Below are 23,591 nucleotides of genomic sequence, written 5' to 3' on the forward strand. Positions count from 1 at the left end.
GTTACCAGTGGACGGAGTGGTTTAGATCAGTTTTTAGTATTTCTGCGCAATCCAAGTTTGAAATGCAGTGTTAGATTTACACTGTTGTGTCGTGTGAACAGCTAAGGATAAGCTAGCTAGCTAACGTTAGCTACGTGTTAACGATAGTTAGCACATGAGAACTACGTTTGTGTCGATCCCAAATTAAACACTGCATTAATTCATAAAGTGTGTAGCCATACGCACTAACGTTGCAACAAAAATAAACGTATAGACGATGTTGCAAAGCAAGTAGTTTCGAGCCAGGACTAGCAACGTTGACTCAAACGCCATACTGTTCATAAATCCACGGTATCTAATGCTAAAGTTAACGTTAATTAACCACGAACTGTCGACCAGTTTCAATCAAAGTGTTTCTTTGTTATTCATTTTGTCGATAGAGCTACAGCGAACACGCGACGAAGTAAATTAATAACAAGACCACTAGCTACAGCAATTGCTAATGTTAGCCATTTGCTAACTAGGCCGATGTGTCTATACTGGGTCAGTGTAATTGCTGGAACGTGATGTTACCCGTAAAGTGTACAACGTAATTACGAGTGATTATAATATTCTCTCGGATGAATATAGACCACAGTCTTTCAAGGTGTATCATCAGATTAAAAACGGTGTTTATTACAATCTATGGTCTAAATCCGTGAACTGGAACTCTCGATGAACTCATTTAGCTTCAGGAAGTAGACGGTTCCCTGAGCTTGCAAGGCAACACTGAAGCTTTCTTTCAGTCTACTGATGTTTAGCAAGCTCTAGTTTGCTTTTACACACTAGGCTAACAATCCACTCATGCATTTTAGGTAACTTTTATTATAACTGTTTTCGATATCTGTAAATTAAACTGCTGAATTTAATTATTGTTTGATAAAGAAAAAGAATCAACCTTGTTATGGAGTATAAATATCTTAATATAGTTTATTCACTTCTTCTGCACATTTTTACATTTACATCAAAGGAGGTTTGCATACTTAGTGTCCCACTGTTCACTGTAAAATGGCTAGTCAATACACTGAGTTCCTCTTTAACTGTGTCACTATACCATGTACACCCATAGGCCTACATTCTTCTTTCCACAAACCAATTGCATTCATGGATGAAATGCATATTCAGTCTGTGACCTCTTATGGTGGGTCTCCCAACACTGCTTCCAATGGCTACAAACAACACAGGCCTACTGTTTCTACTAATAGAATCAGGCAGAGTTACAGCTCTGGCAAATAAGCACGCTGAGCTGGGGATCCTTTGAGGAAGACGTGATATGTTCCAGTTAATATGAAACCTAATGACGATGGAGATTGAGAAATCATACCAAGGGTTCCCCTATTCTCAAATCAAGGAGCGGTTGCAGCTACAGAACCAGAGCTGCTCCTGCATAGATCACAGCTTGTGAGGATTAGCAGGCATGACTTAATCTCTCACCCTGTCTAACATGGTTGTTGCTGCAATTGAGAGCGGATGAAAGACACAAAATTGTTTTATGCTATACGCATGACCCTGAAGTGTACATTTAAGCAATGGCTGATATCTGTGGGCTGTGCTTTTGTAGATTTGAAGACAGCAGGTTCAGATTTGTTGCACTGGTACATTGTCTGCATTAAATGACTGAGTGAGAGAAACATGTCACTTTAAGTGACTCCCACCCACCCCACCAAACCTGCTTGTTTATGTTCGTGTGAGAGAGAGAGAGAGAGAGAGAGAGAGAGAGAGAGAGAGCTTGTTGATTGCTGCAGATCAAGGAAACTTATATTTTATGGTCTTTCTGACATGACCAGTTTGAGACAACCCAGCTGAGCTCTGTCCCTCTCTGCTCTGTCTTATAACTCCATTACGAAGACTAAATTAAGTTTCCAGACACTGCTCTGGTACTGTGGGCACGTCTCCATCCACTTACAAAAAAGAATCAAGTCTATGTTGTATTTTTTATACAGCACATCACCATTTAGATCCATGTAGATACATCTGGCTGTGCAAGATAAATGTGATTCGAAAATAATTGTTGTTGTTAAGATATTTGCAATTTCTTGTCATGGCCAACAGGGGGCACTGCACTCTAACTGATCGGTATAAAGAATTTAATATTTAATATTCTATGCTATTAGTGCCTGTTTACTCTGACCAACAAGTAAACATGTTTTATAATGTCCTAATCTATATTTCCCCCATCAAATTACCCAGAACTTTGATACAGCCATTGGCCCAAGGACATGGGTTGTCCTCACGAACCTCACCTGGAAAATATAAAAGTTATTAGATGACCAGAGATGTTGTGGTGCACGATAAAAGGCAAACAGTGACCTTCAGGCAATGGTCATCAATACTCAAACAACCATCCATACACAGTTCAAGTACACTTTATATATATTTTCATGTTTTCATTGTTGTCTTTCCTTTTAAAGGAGTGTATTTAAAGCCCAAATGTCAATATTTCGGTTTGGATAGTTAGGTGTACACCTCTCTGCACATTAAAGGTTAGTACACGAAGTGTATACGTGTTTGTACCTTTAAAACGGAGGAAATTAAACATTAAGCAGCCATTATATCATATTATACTAACTTGTGCTTGAACCCTCTTATGCAGTGGTATACGAAGTACTCAGATTTTTAACTTAGGCCTAACTAAAAAATAAATACCATAGTGCAGAAATACTTTTAGAAGTCCTGCATTCTAAATTTTAATTAAAAGTACAAAAGTATTAGCATAAAAATATAATTGAAGTACCAAAAGTAAAAGTACCCATTATGCAGAAGAAAATAGGATTAATGGGGTTTAGGTTATAATATATTACTGATTCATTGAAGTATACCTGCAGCAGGTATAGGTGGAGCTTGTTGAATTACTTTATGTGAACTGCAGGGAGGCTTGTGAATTTACCCCCAACGATCAATAAAGCATATTAACCTATAATAATAAACCATGACGTATTTGTTGATTATGTTTTGTGCTAATCGTCCAAATTTGCAAAGCAATTAGCAGCTAAAGTAATAAAAAAAAACAATAATGAAGTAAAACGTACACTATTTTCCTCTGAAATGTAGTGGAATAGAAGTATAAAGTAAAAGAAAATTGAAATACACCAAAAGAACAAGCATACCTCAAAATGGTACGCCGTACGTTACTTGAGTGCATCAAGTTCTTGAACTCGTGTTCAAGAACTTGACCATCCGTGGTTCGTGCAGTTCTTTGGGGTTTGTTGGGGCAACAGGAGGTGGGAGTGCGTAAAGTGTGCGCCTTGTTTGGAGTCGTATTACGCACATGGGGAGCAGCAGCGTCGGGGAGGGACTCTACACATGGGGAAAACGAGTGACTGTTGCGCTGTCTCTCTCCTTGTGGGGGCCTTTCTTAAACAGCACACATTTGCGCAGGAAGACACCTGCACACTCCCGGACTTATCCCCGAGTTAACGGGCAAGCCTCGGGTCTTAAAGTTGCAGCCTGCGGTTATTTTCGCCGGAGTTGCAATAATGTTGGGCAGCGGTAAGTCGGCGGCCACCAGTCCCAGAGAGCAGAAGAGGAAAGGGGCCGAGAAGGCGACGGACCCCATCAGGAGGCTCGGTAAGGAAACGTCCAAAGTTCTGAGGCTCCTCAGCTGTTTCCGCAAAGTTACAACAAGGACTTAAATATGCGGATATCAGAGTTCAGTGTTGTTCCTACCGTGGTATCACCTCCGCGACATTCCTGGTGTGTACTCATCTGACTATGAGTGATTATTACGAATGAGTGATAACTAAATAATGTATTCATATATTTAAGAAGGGATTTAGAGTGATATCTGTTGTATTTTATTAGTGACAAAGAGGTTTTTGTTATTGTAGTTTTTATGTGTTGAGTTATTAATGCCATTAGTGTGTTACTTATTTAAGTACTTGTTGCATCCTTTTTAAATACACGATAAGATTTTCCTTGGCACCAGTTACTTTCTTTGCAAGCTACTGATTACTTCTGAGTATTATTTGTCTTAACTTAAACTTAATATATTGTTTTTTCATTCAGGGCAGTATATTTACTGTCTGTCCATGGGCTTGTGTCCTAGTTGGCCCCCCAAGTTAAAACAATCAAGTCATATAGTGGGTTTCATTAGAGAAAACAGTTTATGACATAATTTAGTTTTTTAGCTGGTAACCAGCAGCTAATGACACATCAACCCGAGCCCAGCCCGGGCAGTGTGGGTGTAGTTCAAGTGATCATGTGTTTATGAGGAGCTGAACTACCTCACAGGCCCACTGATGTGATTCAGGCTCCTCACCAGACCCCAGCCTACCGTCTCTCAGCACTGATTGGCTGCTGTTTCCTTCACTTAAGTAGTCTCAGCTCATGGTGACACCTCGCCCCAAAATAGACACCTGCTGAGCAGCGACAGAGCACCTGTCAGAATCTCTGAAAAGAAACTGGAAATCTGTACCACGGTTTTGACCTATTTATACTACTACAAATGTAAACTTTGCTTGCAGCCAGTAATAGTGTAGAATTCATGTATTTTTTTCACGGTCTTTGGGAGAGTTACAATATCCAGTTAGCAGCATAACATCAATAATTAAGTTGTTTATAAAATATACCGAGAACTGTATACGGGACATTTTAAATACAAGCAATACAATGACTGTACCCATGATTTCACAATAAAATACAGCACGCAGTATTTCTCCACCACAAAGTTTTAAAAAAAAACAACAGCAAGAAATCACTCTTTAAAATCAAGAACAACTTCACGCTGCTGCTGATGAACTACTTGTGTCCTTGTTACATTACATTTGTTTTTTCAGACAAACTAAAATCCTGCTCCAAACGTTTGATCCCAAAACACTGAACCTCTTATTTTTCATGCTTTCACAGCAGTGTGTGTGCAGGGATCCCGACCGTGGCATTGGCACGGCAGACTATCTTGAAACTCTGACACTATGCAGACACTTGTTAAAGCATTACCGATGTTTGAGTTATGAAACTGTATCTCTGTGCCTGAAAATATAATTCACGACTGTCGAATCTATATTCGAGCGTCCCACTAATACTGAATAATGAAGCCAGTGAGGTCACCCGTCCCTGACCCCTTACCCACATGTGTCATCACAAATCAGTCAGTTGGCCTTCAACCCAACATGTCTTAGTTGCATTTTAATCCTTACTTCAGATGGAAAACAACCCACACACTGCACCTTTGTCATTTCCAAGAGTGGAATTTTGTGTCATGTGGAGTCACAGGAGTAGTCTTACTTTATTGTTCAAAGATTTCTCACTGACTGTAAGCCTTTTCCTACAGCTGAAGTTTCATGTGAACCTGAGGTTTGTTAGTTTTGAGATCATCTATGTTTGAATCAGACAAAATGTACACATGGATAAATATATTCACTGCCACAGACGTCCCCTGTGGGGGTTTGTGGATTTGGTTTCAGAGAGAGCGAGCGTCTGAGGTTGTTGTCTGTGTTGTCAACTCTGGAGCTCTGCGGCGCTGTGATGGTGAAACACAGCAATTAGTTTATTGTGAGAACAAAGAGACACAAACAAAGTACACAACTTTATCAGTTTAGGCTTGAAAAACACCACACATTCATATGAAACCAGATCCAGAATGCTACATTTTCAAACAATACTAATGATAGAGAGAGAGAGAAACCAAAATTGATGTATTAGTGGCTTTTCCTAATTTGATGTAAACTGATTAGAAAAGTTCTTTTGAACAACATAGACCAACATAGTAGGGAAATACTAATTCAATCTTCTATCTTGTCTTCTTCAGGCTTTTAAGTCTTTTAAGTCATTTTCGCAAAGTTGAACACGTAGAAAATCCAATTTTTCTTTACACCCGAAGATTTAAATCATTATGATATGAACAATCCAAAAGAAAAGAGACTCACGGAACAATTACTTCCTTGTTTATGGACTCCTCACTGTGTGTTCATATCCTGCTTAATAATTAGTAAATGAATGAATTCATTATGAAAGACAAAGAGAATGCTAAAACTGAGTGCTGCTCATTTTCAGCTGAATGAGGAAAGAGGATGCCTCTTTGTATTCAGTGTTTTGCTTTCATGCCCCAAACAAACCCATTGGCAGTAATTCTTCATTTCAAAATAACACTCAGTTAGTTTGTTTCTTGGGAATATGTTCTCAGATCAGCCGTTGAGTGTCACAACTCCAAAGTACAATCATTGTATTATTAAGCTTTCCTCAGATCACCTTTTAACTCTGGTTATCATGATTTTCATTAAAGGCTGGACCCGTCTTGTGGGGACAGCTGTGAGACAGAATTAAGAAAATCGAATTAACCCGCCTTCTCTCGTATCATGTCAACAACACCCCAACTTTTCTATCTTTATGCAAGTGTAGAATCCTTGCTAGCTGACTCTCTTGACAGTTGTTATGCTGAGAGAAACGTGAACCGTGTCCCAGGAGGAGCTGGTATGTGGGTGTGAGTGAAGACGACTCATGCTGACACGATCTAATACTGACCAGCTGATATGGTTATTTTCTTTCTGATCCTCCTCTCAGTTTGAAGGCGCTCCTGCTGCTCACAGTGTGGACACACGTACCCTCAGAGAAATATTCCTTACGGGACTGATTTTAATATTTATTTTTTTCTCACAGCTGATCCAGCAGTGTTTTTTTTCTTTATTTTAGCCAGTTGTTCTCACATAGAGCTGTGTTACAAGTGTTTAGCTCTCTGATGGTTTGTCGGTCTGCTGGTCCACCACTTTGGTCCAGACTGAAATACTATTAGCAACTTTTGGAGGACACGTTCAAAACTGACTGGACTGACATGTCCTCTAGCTCCGACAGCAGCTCTTCATTTATCCTGTGAAGTTTCTCAACATCTGTCAGAACAGATTGCCACCAATTTTTGCACAGATATTCGTGGTTCCCACACGATGAATCCCTTTGACTTTTCCTCTGGCGCAGAGGTTCACATTTGTGCTTTTAGTTTAAAATGTCTCAACAACTATTTGATAGATGTTCGATGACATGAACTTTAGTGCAGACATTTATGTCCTTCACAGGATGAATCATAATCACTTTGCGGATACCTTAGCTTTACATATACAGTAGTGTCACCATTATAGTGAAAATTCAATCCAGTGCTGCTATTGACCGGAATCCCTGCAAAACTAATCAGCCTTAGCTGTACTTTGTGTTTATGGCAAACAAATGCTGGCATGACACATGCATATGCTAAACTAAGAAGGTAAAGATGGTGAACAGTAGACCTGAAACATCGGCATGTTAACATTGTCACTGTGGGCATTTTGCTCAAAACAGGGCCGTGCAAAGTCACAGAGATGCTAGTGTGGCTAACATTTCCTCTTGCACCCTTGTTAGGTCAAAATCTTTCTTATCACCAAAAACTTTTAAACTAATGTCATTCCCATCAACCTCAGCTGTACTCTGTCATTTGTTTAGTGCTACTTAGCAAATGTTAGCGTGCTATTTTTGCACAAAGCTATTTTTGCACAAAATTCAGTTAACATGATAAACATGTACTTAACATCAGTATGCTGGCATTGCCAGTTAGAGCATGTTAGCATGCTGGTGCTAGCATTTAGCTCAAAGCACTGCTGGGCTTGGTTGGCAGCTAGCATGGTTCTAGACTCTTTTAAATCTCTTTCCACTCCCACATTGCTAATTCCGCTGCTTTTATAATATCTGTGCTGTGTTGAAGTGCTTGCAATAAAATACATCAGCATGGTTGCTAGCCAGTCGGCATGCAGAGCTTTGACCATCTGATGAAGGGGATGTCAACCAGATTTTCTGCAGGAGACTGTGAAAACAAAAACACGATTCAGTTCTAAGAATCATGCCCAACCCACCATTTACACCCTTAAATAAAGAGGTTTTCAGGAGCGTATAAAATGTGAATGTGCCTCTGTTTAAACAAGCTGTGGATTGGCCAACCCTTTCAGGCTTGTGCTCACTTGCTCTGTTAGATATTAAAACGAAGCAGGTAGGAAAACAAGAATGTGGATTTGGCTGGAGAAGCAATAATAAGATGAAGCCGCGGGTTGAGACTTAGGCAGTTACGGTTCTTTGGGCAGTTCAGCGTGGTCAGTGACCTGCACATTAATCTGGTCCATGTACTCCGCCTGTGGGAATGCCTTGCATGTGGTAACAGCTTGGAAAAACAGGGTTGTTATGGATGGAGGGGTGGTAGGGGGATTTCTTTGTGTTCGACCCTGATGGGGAGAGATCCACGGCTGCGCTCAGTTTCTAGTCGGGGGGAGGGAGCTGAGAGCAGTTTCTGTTGTGCTGTAGCTTCAGGGGCCCTCTGAGGAAGTTTGTTAGCCAACTGGCACCGACAGTATGAGAACTGTGATTTATAGTAAAGTTAAAGGAACTTTGCCAACTGTGTCTTGACAAATCTTTGTAGGTGAGCAGAAGAGACTAAATCCTGAAGAATAATTCAACAAGAGTGAGAGTTTGCTTAGACTTTTCCTTTGAAACGGCTTGAAAGAGAAAGATGCTCTGTGAGAGGCCCCATTCATCCCTGCAAAAGAAGCAATGAGGCATAGCTGAATGTGCTTTATTAACACTGAACTTATTATGTCAAAATCATGCAACTACAACTTAAGTAACCACATTTTAACGCTAAAAGCTTTTGACAAATTTTAATTTGCAAACCGTCCCACCAGTTTTAAGCATTTTGATATAGTTTCATACAACTTTACAAAATAAATAATTGTAGAAATATTCAAAAAAATCAGTACATTTTACATAATTTTACATTTGACTTGTCCAGACCACAGTATTGGATTGCACCCTGAGTCGTCTGTGGGTCTGTCATGTTTGAACTAGTGTGTAAACACTCCTCGCTTGTCCTTTCACCTTCAACCCTGCCGTCCAAAGTCATCCTTAGTTTGAGATTAGAGCTGCAGCTGGCAATTTAATTCATTCTCGAATATTTTGCAGGTTGTTTTGTATGATTAACCATCTAAATGTTTGGTCTATATAATGTCAGAGAAAAGTCAAACATTCTCGTCACTACTCAGAGGCCAATGGGGTTCTATGTTCATTGACTAATAGATTAATTGACGAATCATGTCAGCGCTACTGTAGTCCTTATTCAACCCTCCTGTTATGTTCTTTTCTTAGGTACAGCCATGATGTTCCCGGGTCAATGTGACCCGGTGCATGTTTAATCATCCTACAGTTGTCAGAAACCAAAAAATCCTAATAAATATAGTTTGTACCTCATCACCAACACCATTGCTAACAATTCAATCAGTATTTAGTGGAATGGAGTTATTCACCCCTCCATAGATCATAGTTCAATGAGGATAACTCACTCGTTTTAATGAAAAATACATGTTCAAACTATTTTTTAGGTACATTGGAAAAACCTAGATATAAATTGCATTAGTCTACCATAACATGTATTTTCTACATTTTTTTAATATTTTGAAACTTTCTTTTTTTCATGGGGTGATGGAGATAAATAGAGATGAGACACCTCTGCTGTTCAGGGTCATATTGACCCGCTCACTCAAAATCAAGCCAAATGAGTCATAAGGATTTGTATTGAAAGTAAACTTTACTTATGTTTATTTATAGTGTTAAGAAACAGACATTTATAAAAAATTAACAAGATATGAACACAATGAACGAGGTGTGTGTGTGTGTGTGTGTGTGTGTGTGTGTGTGTGTGTGTGTGTGTGTGTGTGTGTGTGTGTGTGTGTGTGTGTGTGTGTGTGTCTGGTGTCTGTGTGTTTGTATGCGTTTGTCTGTGTATCTGTGTCTATACAGCACACGAGTGACATGTCGTCACGGTGTGCTTTGTGCAAATACATTTTGCATTTCTTGATCACTGTCGTAATCAAGGATGTGCTCCAGAGCCTCCAGGGCTTTCATCCTTTTGTTTCTGTTCGTGCTGTCTGCTGATGGACAGACCCTGTTTGTTGGCTACACTGACAACCTGATCAGAGTGTGGCAGGTCACTATTGGAACTCGCTAAAAACGTCGCAAGCTACTTTGAATAAAGGACTGTTTGAAAAGAGAAAAAAAAATAAGAGAGTTACTCTGTTCATTTGTTTATCGTGTCGTTTTCATGATATGGGTAATATTGTTCCCTCTGATATGAATAATGTTGCAATGGCCCGTGCTCTCGAGTGTGTTGCGGAATGCGTGTGTTAGATGAATTGATTTTGATTATGTGCATTGGTCGTTAATGACGCCGCATCCCGTCATGCGGGTATTCATGTATCTGCTCTCATAGTACATTTGTAGGTGTTGAGCTTCATTTTTACGAGTGCTGGCCCAGGTATAAAATGCACGGCCCGCCACTGATTTCTCGCACAGGTGCGGTAGTGAGAAAGAGTGTGTGTGTGTGTGTGTGAGATTGGGATGAAATATGGTGGGAGGGAGCAAAAAATATGTTGTCTCACATTTTCAAAGAAAGAAATGGTCTAAACGTGACCCTTCTGACCCCTTATAGCCTCCACTTTCACTGCCGGGTCAAATTCACCCAAACATCATCTCTGTAATATAAACCTGCAGGGGGGGGGGGTTGCAAATACATGATATTTATTTTATTTTATTTTTCATGTTGATTACACTAATTAAGGCAGGCAGAAGAAGTTTCATACAGAAAAAGTACTTTAAAATATTTTTTCTAGATTTTCAAACTTTGAAACTTGACCCGCAACATAACAGGAGGATTAATTAAGAAAAAAGTGGCCTTGTACTTGTAAATTCTAATTAATTGTATCTTGTGCAAGTATTTGCCTTTTTGATTGATCATAACATGTTTCAGTTTTTTTAAGAAGTTATAGGAAATGTACCAAACAGCAGTAGTCTACATACAGTAGTTACTTGTTTTCCTCTCTGTGTTTCAGTGATAACTCATGACTGGGCGTTAACTTACTGTCGACTCTCAACTTAAACCTGTGTTGCGTGTCCACCATGCCTCCTGCTTTGATCTTTTATTTTATCCTAGCCCTGATCCTTTCAGTGCTGACGACAAATAATGAGAATACCTCCGTTCTGAGGCTCTGCATTTCTTTTAGCTTCTTGATTACATTTCCATGTGATGGTAATACCTAGGGAGGACTACTATGAACGGTACAGCCAGGCAAATACTGTCTGTTGGACCTGCTACTGCCCCAAGAGAGATATACATCTACAAATTATCATGGCTGATTCACATCTCAGCATTCAATTTCTCTCAGCTTTATTCTTTAAGTACGTTTTTCATTTTCATAAAGTCTAGGCTCTAAGAACATGCACAGAGAAACTTTGTTGAAACATTAGGTCACTTTTCGACACAATCCACGGCAGCTTCATTCAGCACACTGAAACCAAATACCTGCAACACTATCAGCATCAGCTGCACTGTTTGCTAATCAGCATATGTTAGCATGCTTAAGCTAAACTAAGATGACGTACATGGTAAACAATAATCCTGTTTAACATCAGCATGATAGCATTTAGCACAAAGCAACACTGTGGCTAATCACAGCCTTACAGAGATGCTAGCATAGCCTTGTCAACCTTACAGACGGCAACAAAAGATTAGGATTTACCGACAAACTTCCCCAGAGAAGTGATTACGTTACCTTTAGAAATGTTTTTAGAAACCTTATGCCCTTGTATGTCGACACAATGAAATGGCTCTAACCCAAGACAAACTGCCCTTGCTGATGACACAACAATGTCAAACTGAATCTCAGTTTGTTTTTACAGTAAACTTCCTGTTTGTTTTGTGTGTGTGTGTGTGTTTGTGTGCTCCAGGGCTGCTGGACAATGAGGACGTACGCGTGATGATGCAGGGCTGCAACATGGTGAAAGTTCGCTCTTCGAGGTGGCAGAAGAGCCGGAACCTGCGGCTGCTGGATGACGGACTCACTGTGTGGTGTGAATCCACCAAGAGCTCCCGCAAAGCCAAAGCCCAGCAGACATGTGAGTATATCTGAAACTTAACTTTAAGAACAGGGATAGTGGGATGGAGAGCACAGTGTATGTTGTGTGTGTGTGAGAGTGTGTGTGTGGTCTGGCTTGAGCAGACTAGGAGGGAGGGTAAAGGTGAAAAAGAGGCAAAGGACCGAGAGTTAGTTATAAGAAGTGAGACGGGTTAAGGAAGAGAAGTATAGCTCTGGAAGCAAAAGTGCTCATGAATAGAAATTGGTTTTAAAAGAGGAAGCTTGAGCGATATCAGATTAGAGGAAAAGGGCTTTGACTGAAAGGAAACTTATTCACAGGGGTGCTATGTAGAGAAAGATCAGTGGGCCTTCCACCAGCCCAGTACAGACTGGGATGTGAGTCAGCTTATTGTTCAGGGTTGTTGAGCGGTTTTATCTTGGCTTGATCTCATACTTTGCTTTATTATAGGGCTGTTTGTTTCCATAGCAAGTGAGGAGACTAATCATGGGCTCTGCAATCTGGCTAAACAATAATCATGTGTAGTTTATGTACCGATTCATGAACCTGGACTCGTGTATAGTCAGGTCCAGACTGCTGGCTCACTTCTGCTCGTTTAATGTTACGGGTGAGAAGGTGACCCACAATGCACCGAAAGTGAACTCTGGTGGTCATCCTGTATGATTGCAAATTCGTTGGTTTGGTTTTTTAAGCATTTGCAAAATAAATAAATTCCATATTCTTCATTTATATAAATGTTTATAATCTAAATTTAGCAAATAATACATTCGGACTAAATTGGCCATCGTACTTTCCATAATAATATTATTATACCAAAAACCACAAAAATTGCTGCACTAAACCAATAATCTATAACTTCCTTGATAGTGATGATTCCTCATGGAGTACAGCTTTCTTTGTATTTCCCACACTCACTGGGAGTGACAGAAATCTTACACCTGATTGGGACGTTAATCATAAAAAAAACAATATAAATGCAGAGAAGATGGTGTTTTTTAGAGAGCTACATTAGCTTGTTTAACCTCAGCAGAGGCATTTCACCTGCCTCGTATTGACACAGAAAAAGGCATTCAAACAAAAGAGATTACACTCTGTAGAGAATGCAAAAGTGCAGGGCACTTATGTTATCTCAAATCTTCTTTACAAAGCACTTTTTTGGAGCTAAATCTACTCTTGGAATGAAAATGTACTGCAAGCTGGGTGGGTGATAAATCTCTCTCAGCCTCTTTTTATTTTCCTCCTTGTCGCTGGACGTTTTAGCTCCCCCACCTTCCACCTGTTTGTTTCCCTTCTTCCTGATGTTGAAGAGCAGTTTAATGCTAGCCCCAAGCTAGCCTCACAGGGGGGGAGGGTGGTTTGGTTTGGTGAAGTCCGTCTTGATTGTAGCTCCAGAAATAGACACACAGTGGTCGAGTTGCCGCATGTATCACAGCCGGGCCTCTTCAGACAGATACCGATAATGCTGCACTGGCAGGCTGCTGGGGAACATATCTGTTTGTGTTTTAAGTGCGTGTTTGTGTGAATCCAGGATGGAGGATTGGCTTGGTTCCCCTTTTCCGAGCTCAAGGCAGTTCTCCAGGTCCAGTGTGATCTGGCGCCGTGCAGTTCAGCGCTGCCTCTGATGCTCTTAAGCACTTGGCATTGAATGCAACACTTCGCACTTCTGCTGTCCCTTTGTAAACCACACACACATGCACACACACCCGCATTCTTGTCCCTTTTACCACGTCTCTGGGATAACCACAAAAGAGGAATGTGGTAATTTTGAAGAGGTGGAATACAGAGGCTTTATGACCTTCAGCAACAGAATGAGGCTATTGTCAGGCAATAGCCTCACCCTCACCCAACTGAGGGATCACTAAACAGCAGGCATCCCAGTGCAGAAATAGACAAGATACTGTGCTGAATAAAGTTGTTGTGTTAGGATCAGCTAGAAGCCAGTGTTTGTGTGTTTAGCGGTCTTCTCTGGGCAAAAAGTGTTTTCCAGACTCACCAGAAAATATGAAATCACATCACATGAAGTTGTAGAGCTCAACCTTTTTGGCCTGTGACTCCTTCAAAAACAGTTATACGTAGATAAAAAAGTAGAAATATGTTTTCTGCCTTGCTAGAATAAGTCATGTCTGTCTGTCAGTCCACCATTATGGTCCAGACTGAAGTAAGAAATCTCTGGTAATCCCCTGACTTTTCATCGGGCGCCATCATCAGGTACATTTAATGTTTACAATACCTGGGTTTAGAACTGGAACTAACAATTATTTCATTGTTGATCATTTAGTCTATGAAACATCAACAGTAGTGAAAAATACTCACATCCCGAGCCCAAAGTGATGTCCTTCAATAGCTTGTCCAAAACCAAAATAATATTCATTGTCATACATACATGATGAAAACAAGCACCAAATCCTCAGATTTTAGAAGCTTGAACCAACAAATATTTGAAATTTTTGCTTGAAAAATCCGTGAAACGATTAAACAATAAAAATAGTTACCAACTGATTTTTTATTCACAGCTCTACCTTTGGTTTATTACTAAATACCTGCAACATTAATGACATTCACAGCAGCCTCCGCTGTACTTTGTGTTTAGAGCTAATTAGCAAAAGTCACATGCTCGACTTAGATGCCATTATGAGCATATTAGCATGCAGATGTTAGCATTTAGCCAACACAACCTCACAACATGGCTGTAGACTCAGTCTTAACACCCCATAAATCAACCCTCCAAATCATCATTTACAGCCACCATGTTGAGATAATAACTAGTATAATTAAGGTGCATGTTTTATTTTACAATCCTGTTGCTATGGCACTCTGCTTTGTGGGACTTATGAATCCCTGAAAGGAAATGACGTTTGACCTTTAGCTGCTTCACTCCTTGTGGCAGAGCTGTGTTTACTCAACAACACAAGAACTTCTTTTTTCTTTCCCTCTCCTCCTCCAGTCGCAGTGACAGAAGTGGAGTGCGTGCGTGAAGGCTGCCAGTCCGAGGCGCTGAGGCGGCTGAGCGGGTCGATGCCGGAGAGAAAGTGCTTCACAGTGGTCTTCAGAGGCGCCAGGAAAAGCCTGGACCTGCTGTGCCCCTGTGAGGAAGATGCTCAGCGCTGGGTGCGAGGGCTCCGCACTTTAAAGCAGCACGTGGCCGACATGACTCAGAAGCAAAAACTGGACCAATATCCTGCCCAATTTCTAATATGCCAGAATAAATATACTGTAGCTGAGGCAGCATTGCTATGGCGACTGACTCTGCTGTCACATGTGCCATCCCACATCCACAGCATATCTAAAGTGAGCAGTAAGAACTAGGAAAAAATGTCATGTCTAAATATAGTCTGACTATTACTGCTATTACAGTCCCTCACAGCCGGCGGATAATATGACTGTATCAGGTAGAGTAAACCATTAAGATCATCGCCTTGCTTCTCTGTTGATCTATCTTTAGTTATATATATATCGTATAAATCATCAGGGTAATTATCTTGTTATCTCGTCTGTTATGTTTCATCAAGCAGCCTGGGTGATGTTTATCTTGAACGTGTATGTGTGGGCTTTCTGTGTTACAGTTTGCATATGCCGGTGACAAACTGTAATTAACCTTATGTTGCTATCAACTCCTTAATGCAGTTACATTAGACTTTATTTGATAGACACTTTTGTCCTGCAGGATTTACTGAACATTTATTTTCAGGTAAAAGTGCTAGTTCTCATTTAAAATATTAAGTGCGTCCCTCCGAACAAACAACAAAGAGCCTCTTCACCGGTGTTTATCATTTCATTTACTTATAATAGATCTTGAGGCGACAGCTAAATTGAACTTTGTGCTCACAAGTTGAACAGTCAACAAAAGATGCATTATGCCTTTCAGGATATGCTCAGTTGCCAGTTTATTAGGTACACATAGCTAAAACCAAAGCAGTTTAATACAACAGCTCTGCAATAGAACCCACCTTCATGAAGGTTACAATTGTGCTTATTTAACTTTATGATCATTTCTGAGGCTGCAGTTGGTGTTGCTGTTCAATTGTATGGCATCAAACCGTTTCTATTATTTTGTCCACCCCCATATATATCAAGGAGGAACGCTGAATAACAGAAACTTGTACGATTTAAGTGTATCCGTGCACATTATGAACCCAAAGCCTGCCTCAATTGATTTTAGGTTTTATTCCTTAACCCTCTACACTTGGATCCGAAGCTACCTGAGGCGAGCGGATCAGAACCAGGATGGTAAGATGAGCTACGACGAGGTCAAACGGCTGCTCCAGATGATCAACATTGACCTGAGTGAGCAGTATGCCCGCTGTTTATTCAAGGTCAGGATCATCCTGTGTATCTTCATTTGTTAGCACCTGTAAATTATCCTCCTTTGCTGTAATTTATGTGAGCTGAACACCGAAAGGATTGATTGTAAGGAAAGAGAGAGTGACTGCTCAAAAATATAGAGTTGGTGATATTTTTGCTAGTGTCAGTTTACTGTGACACCCTGGAGTCTAGAGTCTGTCTTCAATTACCAAGCCAGCAGCAAGCCAACCACCAACCCCCGTCCACGTCTTTATCCCCTCCCTCTTGTCTTCCTCTCAACAAAGCAAGACCCAGCTTTTTCTTTATTGTGGGGCATTACTGCCTGCTATGTCCCCCAGCTCTCCATTATAGCTGAATTGTTGGGTTTTATGCTCCGTTCCGATGCAATTTCGAATACCGAACATCCCCAAGTACCCATATTTTTAATGTCAGTACACACAGCTGGCTTGATTTCTTATGGAGATGCTTTCATCACAGGAAATTTGAAGCATTCCCAAAATAAAAGCATACGGTGTTTGCCATGTGTCTCTGTGTGTGTCCGATTTGTGTCATTTTTTTAAAACTCCTCCCTATCCCCTCGCATCCCAGAGGTGTGACAGATCCTGTGATGGTCGTCTAGATCATATAGAGATCGAGGAGTTCTGCAGGGAGCTTCTGCGACGGCCCGAGCTGGACGCAGTCTTCAGACACTATTCAAGTAATGGTTGTGTGCTCGCCACTGCTGAGCTGCGGGACTTCCTGGGAGACCAAGGAGAAGATGCCTCGCTGAATCATGCTCAGAGCCTCACGCTCACCTACGAGCTCAATGACTGGGGTAGGTCCTAAAAGCAATCATTAAAGCCTTTAAAGAAAGAGCACACACCGGTTTCATATCAACACTGAATGTCCCATTGGCTAAAATGAGAAAAGTGATTCCGCTTATACGTCTGAAGGCGTTTGCTATTCTAAACACTGAGGCATAATCCTCTGCTGCTGTGCAATTATGTGATGGGCTTTTATGTTTCCAGCAGTTAAAGTGGTTTATTTTAAGGAAGAACGAAGTAGTTTGCACGAGCGATATCTGCAATGAAAAGTAACAAAATGCCACCCACAACAACTCAAACTGTGTTAACAGAATATCCAAAGAGAAATGTGTCAGAGAGCTGAGTTTTATTTATTAACGCAAGTTCAAATCAAACAAATGAGAGTAAGTTATGTTCACTGAGAGACAAAATGGCCTAAAATGGCTTATGCATGAGTAGATTATAGAAAACAATATTGTTGACTTGAGCAATGTTGTGTTTTGTTTCTCATGAATTAGATTTGTATTTGTAAGTAGAAGAACAAATCATTTTTTTCTCTCAAAAGTTACATCGTCTAGCTTTAAGTAAAACTAAATGAGTGGGACGTTTGGCAACAACAATATTTAGACTGTTTAGCTTAATCCGTGTGAGAGAAAAAAGCTGTGATTAGTGTAAACATTCTCTTGTCCTTGCTTTTCTCCCTTGTACCAGGGTCCTAATGCATGTTGTTTAAACCCTTTAGTTCAACTCTCAGCAGTTTTTCTGATAAAGTTGCTAAAAGACTCTTTAAACACTTTGCCATTTGTTGCAGCTCAGAAGAACCACTTCATGACCCAGAATGGTTTCACCATGTACATGCTGTCCCGGGAGAACGATGTGGTTAATCCCGACCATGCCCGAGTCTACCAGGACATGAGCCGCCCTTTGGCCCACTACTTCATCTCCTCGTCGCACAACACTTACCTTACCAAGGACCAAGTCACCGGCGCCAGCAGCACTGAGCCGTACATCAGGTACTCCGACAGAGACTCAAAAAACGTCATTAAAAACAGCACATATTTCAGCACGATCAAAACCTATTGAGGTGTTCTTAATTTGAATGCTCTTCAAGTACGTGTCTTTCACTGACAGGGCTCTGAATCAGGGCTGTCGCTGCGTGGAGCTGGACTGCTGGGATGGAGATAAAGGTCAACCTGTCATCTATCATGGCCACACTCTCACCTCCAAAGTGCCTTTCAAGGAGGTCATCGAAACCATCGTCCAGTACGCCTTTAAGGTCAGAGGAACTTGATTGGATGGTGTAAATCCTCAGCTATGACAGTATGCTCACTGCTCCTCAATACTGATAATGAAATAAGTATAGCTGTCAGTCAGACTTCTTGCTTTCACAGCCTGCTGTGCTTCTTGTGGTTGCATACTTGGCTATGTGGTAACCCTGCGGTATTTTGGTTTTGACATACAGTACTATTGAATTGCAGCGTTAGGTCCTGCATAGCTATCATGCGATCAGATTGCATTTCAATGTGTTTTTTCCGTTTCTCCCCGCAGGCGTCACCATATCCTCTAATCCTGTCCCTGGAGAACCACTGTTCTGTGGAGCAGCAGGCTGTCATGGCCACGCACCTCCGCACCATCCTGGGCAGCAAACTGCTCACCAAGCCGCTCAGTGACCAGCCGCCGAAGGATCTGCCTTCTCCTGAGGTACAACACACACCAGCATGCAGCTAGATCCTTCTTCAAAGACATCTGGCTGTCTGGTTTTCTAACGCAGTAATTTGTTCCAATGACCTTCGTTGCAGGAGCTGAAGGGGCGTATTCTGGTGAAAGGGAAGAAGCTGATTCCTCACTTGGGCCAGCTGGGCAAGGGCGGCAGCTGTGCCAGCTTCTCCTCAAGCTCTGAAGATGAACCAGCAAGCGGCAATAAGAACACCCCCAAGAAGGATCCTGCAAAGGTCAGTTCAGCAAGACTTGTCGTTAAGCCTGAGAAGCTGTGAACTTTTAGATAATCGCATAACATTTTATTTTATGTTTGTATTTGCCCTTCTCAGGTCTGTTCTAAACTGAGCCCAGAGCTATCAGAGCTGGTGGTGTACTGCAAAAGTGTCCCCTTCTGTGGCTTTGAAAATGCATCTGAAAAACCATCAAATGAAATGTCCTCCTTCTCTGAAAGTGATGCCCTCAGGCTCATCAAAGACTCGGGTACAACAATGGAAATAATTGCATCTTGACATTACATAGAGAAAAGTCTAAATGATTTTCTGACATTGCTTTACTGCAGCTGATTCTACACAAAATATAATCAGCCTCCAGTGTATCACGGCATGTGGATTTCTTCTTTTCATTCGCAGGAAAGCTTTTTGTGAGACACAACAGCAAGCAGCTGAGCCGGATCTACCCCTCCGGCCAGCGCCTCCAATCATCCAACTATGATCCTCAGGAAATGTGGAATGGTGGCTGCCAGATGGGTTAGTACTCCAGACTAGAAGCTTGGATGCTGCTCTGATGGCAGCACATTAAGGCAATTCATTTGAAACACATTATGTGGTCAGTAAGTGCCAAAGAAGTGTTATCCTGACTAATTTCTGCAAATTGCTGCTACATCGTAAGACGATGTCACTGGCTTTTACTGACTGACAACATTCACCGGTGCTTTAATGATTTCCGTCGGTGTGATCAGGCTTGCCGTGTCACTGACTCCACTCTCTGTGCTGTTCAGTGGCTCTGAACTACCAGACCTCCGGGGAGCAGATGGACCTGAACCAGGGTCGCTTCCTCCCCAATGGTCGCTGTGGATACGTTCTTAAACCGAGCTTCCTGTGCAGCACAACTTCCGACTTTAACCCAGAGATCACGGGTGGAGGCCCCGGTCACATCCCCACCCAGCTGACTATACGAGTGAGTGGTAACCTAGTGAGACTAACAGTGTTGCAGCGAATTCTGATTGGCTGATTCAAATCCATCTTACAAGTCATAATTAGATATTTGACAAACTGGAATCCAGTTTTCACATACTTTGTTCATTTAGATCAGAACTCTGTATGTATGTTTGCACTTTATTTACCTAGTATTGTGTTTTTGCTCCTCTATAGTGTACTTGTAATGTTGTTGTTTCTGAATACTACTAGCACTGTTTGCAAGAGGTATTCCTCCTCTGTAGCTATTCCAGAGAGTTCTTACTTTTTTCCTCTTAAAAGTAATCTTTCATGTTTTCTCTGAAATGAGGTTCTAAAGATAGAGGGAGTTGTATACTGCCCAGATTGTGAGGCCCTTTGAGGCATAATTGTGATTTTGGGCTTTACCAATACAATTCATTTGACTTGACTCAGAATGACATTTTGCTTTTCAGATAATATCAGCGCAGCAGCTGCCAAAAATCAACACGGAGAAGGCCAGCTCCATTGTGGACCCACAAGTGTGGGTTGAAATTCATGGGGTGGCTATTGATAATGCAAGAGACAAAACCCACCGCATTGACAACAATGGTAAAGCTGAGACATCATAAATCAATTAAAGTGTCAATCGTATGTTATTGTCTGTATAAATGTTTCAAGCAGAGAACTAATACTGTATTTTTAGGCAAATCTATTGCTATGAAATAATGTTACTGTATGCCGTAATGCTGTTTTTGATGATGTAAATGCAGGAGGCCACAGATGACAGCATGAAGCTGCACAGATTTTTTTGTAGGAGCCTTTCCTGTCCATGACCATGATTAGTTTGTTTGAGAGGTACATTACTGGATGATGTATTTATGGCTCTTGTGCGCCCTCTACAGGTTTCAACCCACGATGGGACTGCACTCTGAGCTTCCAGCTGCAGGTCCCTGAACTGGCTCTGGTGCGGTTTGTCGTGGAGGACCATGATCACACTGCCAAAAATGTCTTTGTGGGGCAGTTCACTTTACCTTTCATAAGCCTACGAACAGGTGCTCATAAAGATCTACTGTGCATATTATAGACTAGTCATCACTGTGGCGTGTTTGTGATGTGTGTGTGTGATATCTTTCTTCTCAGGTTATCGACATGTTCATTTGTTGAAGGCAGATGGTTCCAGTCTGTCCCCCGCCACCCTCTTCATCCATGTTAAAGTGACCCGCAAAGGAGTTCCCATCAAAACTGTGTCCGAGCGTATGGCCATTGCCAAAGGCAAGGCATGACGTGCATCTGAACTAGATGGAAAGCTGCATTTTCTGACAACAAAGGGCTTTGGAAAAGACGCTCTGACTGTGAGCAGAGACAGACTGCTGTTGTTGCTGCCAGCCGATCTCCCAGTCCAGACCTCAAGTGGTCCAATTTACACTGAGGCACTTCCCACTACAGGAGGAGAGATGTGGTTTTTCAGAGATAAGGAAGCGCGCTAGCTCTTAGCAAATTAATTGCCTCAGGATAATGAATCCATGATATACTGTGGGTGAGTCTGGTCTTGTCAGTGCTGAGTGCTCTGGAAACAGGGCACTGAGGATTGTGGTTCGTGAAAAACATCAATATGGGACTCGTTACAAAATTAATTTTAGTGTTGTTTACTCTCATGTGTAGGTGGCTGAAGATGTGTTAATTCATCCTTTTATATTTTAGAAGTATTTTTACATTTTTACACTTCAGTATTTGACTTAAACTTAAAGAATGAGGATATTTTAACAAGAAACAACATTTACCTAACTGATGCTGTCTCATTCAGTAAGTGTTATAAGTGAGAATCCAAGCATGTGTTTTATTAATTATTGTTTCAACACTAATTGTGATGTAATACAGATTTAATAGTGTTTCAGAGATTGTCATAGGTTGTTTTATGCATGAAGGATGAACAAATTATGAAATTGTTTATTAATTTAGTCTTACTTTATACTCCAGATACTTGGCACTTTTAATGTTATGACAACATATTTCTAGAACTTACAAATTAACTGGAAATATAAGCAGTATTAACTTTAACTTAGCATTATTACAAATGTCACTTGTTGTATTTGCTACAGCATCATTGCTCACACGTGTTAAAATAAGTGTTTATATGTTAGCGATATTTGCTTGAAGCCTCCTTTGCCTCTTTTCTAATAACATCCCTGCATAATTATTTGTGTAGCCAATTATGATCCCGACAATCATATCTCAAAATTGTGGTTAAACACTAATTGCAACAATCTTACACAACCACTGATTACTTTAGGCTACAGTGAATCATGTAATGCTCTTATAAGGAGTTTCCCTGATAATAAGATGGTGCAGTAATGAAAGGTGCTGCACATGGATTACTGTAATAACAGCATAAATGATGCGGATGGATTTCAACATGTAACAAATGGTGCAGTATGACTTTGCAGTGTTAAAGTGTAAAGCCTCTGTTGTGTGAATGGCAGTTGGTATTATGTATGCAAGTGAAAATACTGTTTTCATAAAAGCACTAATAACATTGCACATTGCTGTGTTTTGTTGTCGTTTTTGCAGACACTATCAAGAGAGAGAGACAGAGTTTGTGCGTCTGTGTGTGTGTGTGTGTCTGTGTGTGTGTGTGTGTGCGTGTGTAGAGGGGCGGGTGTTGCAGAATATATATGAATATCTCTCCACATCACATTTGGTTTGCATTTAATTATTGTGTCTGAACTCCTTGCAAGCTGATAATCTACAGGAGATCCAGAGGGCCAGTGAACTGCATGCAGGCCAACGCCATGTCACTTCATATCGTGGGCATTGTTTTGAGTCAATCAAAATATACTGTCCTGTAGTAAATTCTTATTAGCACACCATATCTCCCTAAAAACCACTGTGCCCACCTGTTTCAATTCTCTGTTTCATTGTCACAGAGGAAGTCAACAAGTACTGCAAAAGGTACAAACACATTGTTGTTTTTTCTTTTCATGGGTCTTGTTGAGAATAAAAATTAAGAATATTGCCAATTTTATCCTTGAATGCGTACAACATATACAAAATTGCAAAAACAATTATTTACCATTCACACACTTTAGTTCCAACTTACAACTACTTTATAAAGGGCGCCTTATTTGAAAGTAGTACCACTGCTATTATCACTTTATATATAGCCTACATATGTTTAGTGGTTGAATGTAACAAAGTACACTTAGTATTTCTATTTTTTTCACACCATCTTAGAGGCAAATGTTGAACTTTTTACTCTACATTTGCCTGACAGCTTTAGTCACTCGTTACTTTACAAATTACACATTTTCAAACCCTTTCTGTCCAGTGAAAACCATGAATGTCCAAATTTGCAGCAGTAATATCTAAATATGATATCTAAAAGTAAAACAGCATTAGCAAAACGATAATTAACCATTAATGCAATCTTTAGTTAAAACGTATAACCACTTCATGAAGGGTGTCTTATTTCTTCATTTATAATAATATTGTACATCAGAATTTATTTGTTGGTTATATGTTGTCTTATTAACCTACATCCTAAATTTAAAAACATGTACAATGTTTGTCTCTGAGATGTAGTGGAGTATAAGTATAGATGGAAAGTTGCATGAAATGGAAATAATGAAGTAATGTACAAGGAGCTCAACATTGTAGTTGTACAGCAACCTAACGTTACTTGAGTAAATGTGTAAATTGAAAAAGTGTTTCAATATCCCTTCACGTGGCTCTAATCATGCTTGTGTGC

At 40.6% G+C, this 23,591-nt stretch overlaps 1 protein-coding gene across 2 annotated transcripts; it reads left to right on the forward strand.

Annotated features, from left to right (window-relative positions):
* Nucleotides 1-3,338: 3,338 nt before the first annotated feature.
* Nucleotides 3,339-22,361, forward strand: plcd3a (phospholipase C, delta 3a). 2 transcript variants are annotated; one of them, XM_079176829.1, is made up of 15 exons: nt 3,339-3,585; nt 11,743-11,910; nt 14,834-15,062; nt 16,073-16,202; nt 16,780-17,005; nt 17,785-17,986; nt 18,105-18,249; nt 18,522-18,674; nt 18,773-18,925; nt 19,022-19,172; nt 19,322-19,438; nt 19,690-19,868; nt 20,320-20,455; nt 20,749-20,898; nt 20,987-22,361. In XM_079176829.1, the coding sequence occupies exons 1-15, from the start codon at nt 3,495-3,497 to the stop codon at nt 21,127-21,129; spliced, it is 2,373 nt and encodes a 790-aa protein (XP_079032955.1). In that variant the 5' UTR covers nt 3,339-3,494; the 3' UTR covers nt 21,130-22,361. The 2 variants fall into 2 exon arrangements, with proteins under 2 accessions (XP_079032955.1, XP_079032956.1); XM_079176830.1 differs by lacking the exon at nt 20,987-22,361 and adding an exon at nt 20,617-20,656 and having other exon boundaries at nt 20,749-20,846.
* Nucleotides 22,362-23,591: the final 1,230 nt, after the last annotated feature.

The sequence above is a fragment of the Pholis gunnellus genome (assembly GCF_910591455.1).
Source record: "Pholis gunnellus genome assembly, chromosome: 17".
NCBI lineage: Eukaryota > Metazoa > Chordata > Actinopteri > Perciformes > Pholidae > Pholis > Pholis gunnellus.